The sequence below is a fragment of the Sinocyclocheilus anshuiensis genome, unplaced genomic scaffold (assembly GCF_001515605.1).
Source record: "Sinocyclocheilus anshuiensis isolate Anshui unplaced genomic scaffold, SAMN03320099.WGS_v1.1 scaffold107, whole genome shotgun sequence".
Lineage (NCBI taxonomy): Eukaryota > Metazoa > Chordata > Actinopteri > Cypriniformes > Cyprinidae > Sinocyclocheilus > Sinocyclocheilus anshuiensis.
In genome coordinates this window covers 276,458-286,294 of record NW_015549584.1, presented here as the reverse complement: position 1 = coordinate 286,294, position 9,837 = coordinate 276,458, and the positions used below count along the sequence as shown (strand labels likewise).

General features: G+C 38.3%; 2 protein-coding genes across 5 annotated transcripts in view; one reads left to right on the top strand and one right to left on the bottom strand.

Moving 5' to 3' along the window:
• The window catches only part of LOC107657881 (spermatogenesis-associated protein 6-like), a 12,989-nt gene extending 8,067 nt beyond the window's left edge, over window positions 1–4,922 (top strand). For both annotated transcript variants that reach the window (XM_016446164.1, XM_016446163.1), the window contains 3 exons: window positions 237–333; window positions 1,121–1,215; window positions 4,585–4,922. In XM_016446164.1, the coding sequence (XP_016301650.1) occupies window positions 237–333; window positions 1,121–1,215; window positions 4,585–4,768 (376 nt within the window). In that variant the 3' untranslated portion in view covers window positions 4,769–4,922. The remainder of the gene's footprint in view (window positions 1–236; window positions 334–1,120; window positions 1,216–4,584) is intronic.
• Window positions 4,923–5,073: 151 nt separating this feature from the next.
• The window catches only part of LOC107657880 (deoxynucleotidyltransferase terminal-interacting protein 2-like), a 7,833-nt gene continuing 3,069 nt past the window's right edge, over window positions 5,074–9,837 (bottom strand). The window contains exons 2-8 of one of the 3 annotated variants that reach the window (XM_016446162.1): window positions 7,999–9,383; window positions 7,162–7,818; window positions 6,883–7,021; window positions 6,612–6,707; window positions 5,787–5,951; window positions 5,462–5,571; window positions 5,074–5,311 (exon numbers count right to left, since the gene is read on the bottom strand). In XM_016446162.1, coding sequence (XP_016301648.1) covers window positions 5,203–5,311; window positions 5,462–5,571; window positions 5,787–5,951; window positions 6,612–6,707; window positions 6,883–7,021; window positions 7,162–7,818; window positions 7,999–9,383 — 2,661 coding nt within the window. In that variant the 3' untranslated portion in view covers window positions 5,074–5,202. Of the gene's footprint in view, window positions 5,312–5,461; window positions 5,572–5,786; window positions 5,952–6,611; window positions 6,708–6,882; window positions 7,022–7,161; window positions 9,384–9,837 lie in introns of all 3 variants that reach the window. The other 2 variants (XM_016446159.1, XM_016446160.1) reach the window with 2 other exon arrangements.

Sequence of the window (9,837 nt, the reverse complement as noted above, 5' to 3'; positions counted from 1 at the left end):
TTATATATATATATATATATATAAATTAATAATTACACATTTATATATACATTTAAAAAATGAAAAATTTAATAATAATAATTATAATAATACAATAAATATTAGTTTGTGCAAATTCATTATAGTTGTTGCCTCTATTCAGTCCTTTGTAAATTATTTTCTTGTGAAATTCCAAGACTTCATTTTTCATTTTTGGGTTTTGTCTTTTCAGTCCTGTTGTTTTCCATTCCCTGCAGTTTCCAGAGTTCATCCAGTCCCTCACAGTCGGAGGAGATCCACAAACGAGTGCAGAGAATCCTGAACATCCACGGAGCCCGCTGCAAGCTTTCTTTTGTACGTCTCACCTGAGATCGCAACTGCATGTAATGCTGTCATTCAATGCGCACGTTAACCCGTGCAAAAGCAATCTCCAAACACTCATTACGGCACATGTCAGTGTTTCAAACGTCCTCCATTGATTCTGTCAAGCGCTCTGTGTTTTTCACATCCATTGTGTCAGGATGTGCCGCCACTGTCTTCCAGGAAGTGAACGAGGTAATCACCTTACATGCTCATTCTTTCTGTTCGCTCGAGTCGTAGGCCGCTTAAACGCATCACCGCCCACACCGTGTTTCGCTGGAACACCCTGATGTGAAAGAAAAGCGAAAGAGTTCTAATTACACTAAAGCTTCCCCAAATCCTCCCTTCGAGGAAAAAAGGAATGCATGTTCACTGGGAGGAAGGTCTGCAGGCTGACGGCTGTCGTTACAGGCTCATCTTTTACAGATAGAAGAGAGAGAAGAGATGCCGCACTGGCACAGTTGGGTGCCAAGCGCTGCGTGGCTGAAGCCCAGCTCGAGAAGGGAACTGTGTAATCCACTCCAGATTTAAAAAGAGAGAAGGACTGGGATTTATTTTTAAGAGTTTTAATCAAGCAGTTCAAAGGATTTGCTTTTATGAGAGTTTCACTCTTATTGCATTAGCAGATTTTGGAAAAAATTTAATTGGTTTGGGATATTCGGCAACGCTGCATATCTTTGTGCTAATTTCACCGTATTATAATTAAACATCGGCTTATTGCATTATTTAGTGATAATGATTTGAATATTTTAGTGACTAAAGTGTGTGTGTGTGTTGTCAGGATGAAGAGAGTGAGGAGGAGGAGGGGGTCAGACAGAGTTCACATGTTTCCACCCACCGTGACTCAGTGATTGACAACCGGCTACCGCAGGACAGGTAAACATCGCCTCGTTTCAAACAGTTTAGGATTTCTAGTTTAAATGAAAATTTAAAGAATATTTCTTTGGGTTATATATATATACACACAGTTGAAGACAACATTATTAGTCCCCTATAAAATATTTCATTATTTTTTAAATAGTTTTTTAAAAAGTTTTTTCAACACATCATTTCTAAACATAGTAGTTTATTTAGGAAGCTTGGAATGTTTGTAATATAGATAGAAACAAAATTATAACCAAGAAAAAAAAGTCTACAGGCCAAAATTATTAGCCCTCTGATGTTAATAGTCAATGGTCTTTCTCTTTTGCTTGATAACAGCCTTTAGTTGTTTGTTGTAGTTCTCAAGTTTCAGGCATGTCTCCTGAGGAGTTGCGCCTGCATTCCTCCTTGGCAAATCTCTCAAGGTCCTCCAGATTTGTTGGTCTCCTGGCACGGACTCTGGTCTTCAGTGTGCCCCACAGATTTTCTATTGGATTCAAGTCTGGGCTTTGTGCAGGCCAGTCAAGTTCGTTCACTTTGCTCATTTGGAAGTAGTTCTACACCAGAAATGAGGTATGCTTTGAGTCGCTATCATGCTGGAAGACAATTGCAGATTGCCTGAGGTTGTCTTTCAAAATCTTCTCGTAGTCTCCCGTTTTCATGATTCCTTTGACCCTGACGAGATTCCCAGTTCCAAGCGCACTGAAACATCCTCACAGCATTATACTCCCACTGCCATGTTTCACTCTGGAGACGGTGTTCTTTGGGTTGAGCACCTGTCCCTTCTTACTCCAAACATAGGCAACATCTCTATGGCCAAAGAGCTCTACTTTTGTCTCATCTGACCAAAGGACACGTTTCTAGTATACATAGTTTTCTCTAGGTTGTCCTTCAAACTTCAGTCTAGCTTGGCGGTGTCTCTTCTTCAGAAGAGGAGTTTTTCTTGGTCGGCATCCTCACAGTCCATTCCTGTCCGGGCCTCTAGTGTCCGTCTTCGTTGAGATATCAATCCCAGACTTGACTAAATCATTCACTAGTGTCTTGGCAGTTGTTCGTGGGTCTTTAGAAACCTCTCTCAATAGTGTGCTTTACAAAGTTTTCGAAATCTTTCGCTTCCTGCCTCTGTTCTCCACTGTGTGGGTCTCTTCAAACTTCTTGATAATACTTCTCACGGCTGTTCTTGACACTTGAAAACACTTTGATAAACATGTATATGCTTCTCTTCCTTTGTGAGCATTAACAATTCTTTTTCTCAAGTCTAAACTAATTTTTTTTGTCTTTGCCATGATGACAGTACATATTATTTTAATAGTTGTTTGGAAAGATACTAATCCTCAGTTTACAGTGTAATTTAAAGGCTTAGAGGATTAATTAGGTTAATTAGGCAAGTTATGTTAGTTAGGCTAGTCATTGAATAAGAGTGGTTTGTTCCGTAGCCAATCAAACAGATCATTTCTTAATAGGGGTAATAATATTGACCGTAGCCATTTTATTATTTTTTTTTTTTATAATTATTTTATTCCAGGCAAATTTAAATAAATAAGGCTTTCTCCAGATGAAAAATTTAATAAGAAATAAGGCTTTCTCCAGATGAAAAATATAATAAGAAATACTGTGTTAAAATTCCCTTGCTCTGTTAAACATCACTTGGGAAATATCTGAAAAAGAATATCTGAAATTTCATAGGGGGGCTAATAATTTTGGCCTCAACTGTGTGTGTGTGTGTGTGTGTGTGTGTGTGTGTATATGTGTATGTATATGTATGTATGTATGTATACACACACACATCCCTTTTTCAGGATGCTATATTTTAAAGATAATTTAGCAAAATTTATACAAGGTCAGTTACAATGCCTTACAAGAGCAGTAAGACTCTTGAAAAACAGCAGAAGATATATGCCCAGGGTCCCTGCTCACCTGTGTTAACATGCCATAGTCCTGCTGCAGGGAGGCATGAGGACTGCAGATGTGGCCAGAGAAATAAACTGCAATGTCTTTAATGTTTGTAAGATACCTAAGACAGTGCTACGGGGAGACAGGAAGAGCAGTTAATCGTCCTTAACCATGTGTCCCCAAAGACTTGTGCTAAAACTTGCAAGTGCTTTGGTTGAAAAATCTACATATTACAGCAAGAACCAGCAAATCTGGTGCAGCCCATGATCATGAAATACACTGTAGTGCCTAAAGCAGCTGATGGCCAGACAAGATATTGACACCCCCCTTGGTTCAGGGACTCATTATTCCATTTCTGTTCGTCAGATATCTGTGAAATTTTTCTGTTTGTTTGTTTGTGTGTGCATGTGCTTGTGCGTGTGGGTTTGTTTGTGTGTTTGTTTGTATGTATATATGAAGTGCCAAACAGCAAATAATTATATACAATCTGAATATATACACTGAACCAAATTATAAATGCAACACTTTTGTTTTTGCCCCTGTGAACAATATTTGAGAGAAATAGGCCTTTTGTGTACATAGAAAAAGTCTTAGATCTTTGAGTTCAGCTCATGAAAAATGGGGGCAAAAACAAAAGTGTTGCGTTTATAATTTTGTTCAGTGTATATGACCCTGGACCACAAAACCAGTCATAAGGGCCAATTAAATTTTTCCAAACTGAGATTTATATATTAACCCCTTTAATATCCTAATGATTTTTGGCATAACCCATACAATGTATTTTTGGCTATTGTTACAAATATACCCGTGCTACTTGAGACTGGTTTTGTGGACCAGGGTCACATATGTAAATTGTGAATATATATATATATATATATAAGTAAATCTGAATATATAAATGTAAATCCAAATATAGATACAAATTGTAATATAAAAATGTAAATCATCAATATATAGAAGTAAATCTAAATATAGTTTTAAACCGGAATATATAAATGTAAATTGTGAATATGTGCTTATAATTCTGAAAATATACATGAAAGTTGCAATATATAGCACCTTGAGTGTAAGAAAGGAGCACTACAAATAAAATATATTATTATTATGATTATATATGGATAAGTCTGAATATATAGATGCAGATTATACGTGCATCTATATGATCAGATTTATAGATTATATTAATATATAATATATAGATTCCGTTTTGGAATATGTAAATGAAAATCATGAATATATGTATAGAAGTTAATCTGAATATATAATTAAATGTCTGAATAAATACAATTTAATCCGAAAATATAGTTGTAAGTTTGAATATATAACCGTAAATCATATATATATACACACATATACTCAAGACTTATACAGTCTTGAGTATATATATATGCGTGTATATATATATATATATATATTTATTTATTTTTTTTTAGCAATACAGCAAGTTTTAATTTGACGTTCCATAAACATTGTGTCCTGTCCATACTGCAGGCTTATTCCTGGAGAACCATCTGTTCATTTAGACAATGGAACATTCTGGACTAACAGAGCGGGTGCGTACACAGGAAAGCCCCACAGAGCTGTGTTTGAGGACAGTTTGAGCAAAATCTACAAGAACCTTTACAGCAACGCATCACAGACAGGACACAGTGGACAAAGCACCTGGACACAGTGATCATAGATACATTCAATCAGTCATTTAATGTATTTGCATATGTCTGGTAAATCAAATCAGGAAACCAGTATGGGTAGTGGGAGTTTGACAAGATGTTATTTACTTTTTTTTTTAACTTCCATAATGATAGCAGCAGTAGTAAAAAAAAAAAAAACTCAACAGTACACGTTCTTTGGACTTGATTTATTGTGAATCCACAGAGGTGTAATCAGTCAGCCAATCTCTACAGAAAAAACTCTAAAATCTATAAAAATCATCTCTGTACAAGTTGCATGTTTTTTTGTTTTTTTTTTACATGCAATGCATATGATTATAACACTAAAAATGCCTTTTCAATAATCCACTGAAAATAAAAATATATAGTTGCCTTATATTTACAAAGGCTAAACAATTCCTGTTCAGGAAAGAGGAAAAAACTGATTTGCCTTATGAAATTATTTATTCATTTTCTTTTTATGGAAATTGTGCTTCTTTTTGTTCATCTTGCCAGCAGCCTGTGCTGCTTTTTCGGCCATGATCTCTTGATATTTCTTTTTGTTATAGCTGAAAAGAGAAGAAAAGAGGTATTTTAGTACATGACAATTCATTTAAAACAATAGTGAGAACAATCTATAATAAAATCCCATTGTCATGAATATGAATCATTCATCACAATTTACTCCATATAAAACTAATCAGCCACAGCTTTCTTACCTTCTAAACTCTGCATCTGCAAGCAGCTCCTCCACCATGGTCCTTTTCCTTTGTTTCTTAGGGATTCTTGAACTATAAAAGTCTATTGGGTTGTCAACCACTGTACCAACCTGCAACAAAAAGAGCAAAACTTTACTAAAGAACAGAACAATATGCCATTGTCTGTTTTTCTTTAAACATGTACGCCTATGGTTGATTGCAACGTCAGTATTTTGATAACCATTCTCATTTTTTGTTTTCATCATTTTTTTGTCTAAGGAACAATGGCTTTTTGAAAAGTTGTTTGAGGGGAAAGTCTGTTGCTGATAAAGACTTCCCAACCAACCTGAAAGTACTTGGGAGGTCCTTCTCTGTCATTCTTCTTGTAGAAGCGCTTTGGGTCCATAGCTGAGCGCATCTTAAGTGCCTTCAGGTCATTTTTGAGCTCTTCTGTTAATTCAGGAGCTCTCATGTTGAACCAGCCATCACCAGTTGTCTTTTCTCTTTCCGCCTGTATGACAAATATCGCACAAATAAGATTAGTACATTGCTTAGAAAACCCTGATGTAATCAAAAGCATGAGAATTACAAACTTGTTAACACTATCACTATAATGACTTGAGTTTTCGCCAGATATCATAACCATTTCTTGAGTATTGAAGATTTAAAGTGACACTATTGTTTCTATTTTTATCTCACCAAGGCTACATTTATAATAAAAAAAATACTAAAGTATTTTTGAGAAATATTACCATTTAAAATTACTTTCTTATGTTTATGTATTTTAAAATTTAATTTATTCTTGGCAAAGCTGAATTTTCAGCAGCCATTACTCCAGTCTTCAGTGTCACATGATCCTTCAGAAATCATTCTAATGTACTGTTGTAAACACTTATATAACGGTTACATATTTTTTGTAGCAACCATGAAAAATAGAACTCTTTTGTAGCATTATAAATGTCTTTATTTTCACTTTTGATCAATTTAATACATTCTTGCTCAAAAGTATTAAACTCATTCATGCTTCATACTACAATCATACTGACCCCAAACTTTTGAACGAGTTTAAGTTTTCAAGATGAATTAATAAAAGTTAAAAACTAAAACAGCTTTCCCTTCAAGGAGACACAAAATGTAGACCATCCATTTGTTCATGAACTGGCGTACCCACCTTGCGCTTGAGTTTAGCAGCATGCTTTGATTCACTGTATGGTGGCACAGCATCTTTTTTCTCAAAATCCGGAACGATAACACTCTTCTTCAGCAACTACAAAATGAATACAACATTTTTCATGCTCGTTAGCTTCAATAAGCATCTCCACAAACTGCTTTGAAATGTTTTGAAATGCTTATGATATAAAAAAAAAATAATATTGAGAAATATTACAATTTAAAATTACAAATATAGTCAATGTTTCATCTAACAAATGATTATTATTTACCTCATCTGGATTGTTCAGGTCCTTCTGGGTTTTCGAACTGTTGGAAAGACTCTTTGGCTTGTTGCCATCAAAACTGATGTACAAACCACCAAGTTCCTTCATTTTCAGACCTGCGTCAATGGCACTAGATAGCTGTATCCTGAGCGAGAAAACACAGTTTGACATTTTCAGACTAAATATAATTTAAACATCACATGTAAATATTTACTGAAGAGCTACAAATTTTAAACACTTTTAATATTTAAAAATCAATACAATAGGAGAAAAAAAAAAACTTACAGAGGCTTTTTGGAAGTGAACAGCACTTTTGAATCTTCATCATTGTCATCTTCTTCCTCATCAACAAAATCCTCCTCATCCTGTTCCTCGGTTTGCTTGGCATCAACATAATACTGTTTTTTGGACCGTAGTCCAGGTTTAGTGTCTATGACAAACAGTCCGTTACCGTGTGCCTCTGGTTTTTCTGACGCCTGATTTCCATCAGGGCACATCACATCGTCTTCACTCCGCACATCTTCAGCTTTCTGTGAACAACCTTCATCAGCACTGTCTTCATCCTCACTGCTGTCGAGTAAACTGATCATTTTTTTCTGGGGAGGAGGTTTCTTAGATATTTCCTCTGTGGTGATCAGATTTGGTTCAGTGTGTGAGCTTGTAGAAGGGCCTTCAAGGTCATTCAACATTACAGAATCGTTTCCAGTTGTCTTAATGGTGTCATTAGCTTCCTCATAAACGATTACACCTTTCTTTTCACACTCAACCTTGTTCTCATGCTCCTCAACCACAGTTGACACAGGATCTTCTAGGATGGTTTCTACCACATCCTCCTTAACAGGCTCAGTACAAGTTTGATCCTCAATAGCCTCCTCAACCACAGCTGGTTCAGGATCTTCTGCCACAGCTTCAACCGTATCCTCCTTCACAGGCTCAGAACATGTTTGCTCCTCAATGGCCTCCTCAACCACAGCTGGTTCAGGATCTTCTGCCGCAGCTTCTACCGTATCCTCCTTCACAGGTTCAGTACAAGTCTGATCCTCAATGGCCTTCTCAACCACAGCTGGTCGAGGAACTTCTGCCACAGCTTCTACCATATCCTCTTTCACAGGCTCAGAACATGTTTGATTTTCAACAACATGGCTTGTCTCCACAAACTCTGGCTCATCATTTTCCATGGCAACATCTCCAGGCTCTTCAGTTAGTGTAGCAGAAGTTTCATCCACAGGTTTTTCTTGAAGTGTCAGAGTTTCAGTTCCACTGTCCTCCACCGCCTCAACATCTTGCAAGATGCTCTGGGGTTCCTGCATCTCGATGGGCTCATCCTGATCAAGAACTACAGTGGTATCTTCAGCTCTCTCCTCAATCATGGTGTACTCTTGAGCTTCACTGGTGTCCATGGTCACAGTGCTATCCAGTTGTTCTAACGTTATTCTTGGAATACTTTCAGGATGAGGTTCAAGCTCCTCACCCCGTTCCTCAGGCATGGCAGCAACAGTTGTAATGGTGTCACATACATCAGAATTCACTTTTGCTTTACTTCTTGCCCTGGTTACAGGAACTGCACGGGTACTACTAGCAGACCCAGTTCGGCTACTACAAGGAGTCCCCCTTCCTCTTTGAGGGCTTGGGCTCCCCTGAGAATTGCAGACATCAGTAGCTACCGATTCTGAATCTGATTCGCCAAGTTTGGGTTGACGCCTGGTGGATCTCCACGGACTCATGCTGGGACATGACTTGCATCCGTCTGACTCATTTTCCTCGTCAACTCCTGTTTTGTGCCTACTGCCTCTCTTCTTGGACACTGGAGAAGAAGGGGTGTCTGTGGTTTCCTCAAAGCTCAAAGGGATCAACTGGGTCGGTTTGACCTTCTGGTTTCGAGCAGATCTGCGGACCACAGAGCCAAGAAGGCCAGAAACGCTGGAGGAGCATGACTCTGGTTCAGATGAATCTGCTTCTGCGGAAGGAACAGCAGTCTTCCGATGGCTCCTTGTTATCCGACGAGTGTCCATAGCTGTAGTGACGGACACAGCAGAACTGCAGGACTCGGTCCCTGTGGGATCATCATCATCGTTCTTTGCGGCATCTTTTGTAGCAGCTGAAGTCAGAACACGCTTCCTCAGACTGCGCGGAGCACTGCGAGAACGGGTCGTGGACACCTCAGATGAGCAGGATTCAACTTCGGATGCCTCGTCCTGCACAGTGGGCTTCTCCCTGACTGCAGTCCTCCGTCGGGTTCTGGGTGTCACCTGCACATCAGAAACTACAGAGCAGCAGGACTCTGACTCAGACACATCAGCTTCATTGGTAGAGTTTGGTTCCTTTTTGTCAGCAAGGAGACGTGTGGATCTTCTAGTTTCTCGCTTGAGCGGACTAGCTACTGAGGAAGAGGCAGTACTGTCATCCTTCGGCTCATCTGGCTGGGAGTCGACTGCAAGTTCGGAGTGGGACTGGTTTTCCTCCATTAGCGTTCTGCGCCGTGTTCTTCTGGTCGAAGGAGTAGGCTGCTGTGAGAACAAGGATATTTGCTTCAGATTATTTGAGGATTCCTTATCAGAATAATGTTACAGACATTTGAGTTGATATTAGAGCTGCACGATTCATCGTTAAAAGATCGCAAGCTTCACAAACAGTCTTTTCAACTACACAGTATTATTTCGGTCTTATGGTCATTCATATTAACACAGAAATTCTGGGATGAAAGTTTATAGTTCAGATATAAACATTGATGTCTATGGCAGTGATCAAAATAGAGCAAATCCCCTTTTGAAAGTAATTGGTGCTTCAAATAACGTTTGTGTCGATTGTTTCGCCACTAGGTGGCGACAAGTGACTGTTAAAAAATAAAGTGACGTGACATGTGGCCAAGTATGGTGACCCATACTTGAAATTAGTGCTCTGCATTTAACCCATCCAAAGTGCACACACACAGCAGTGAACACACACACACCGTGAACACAC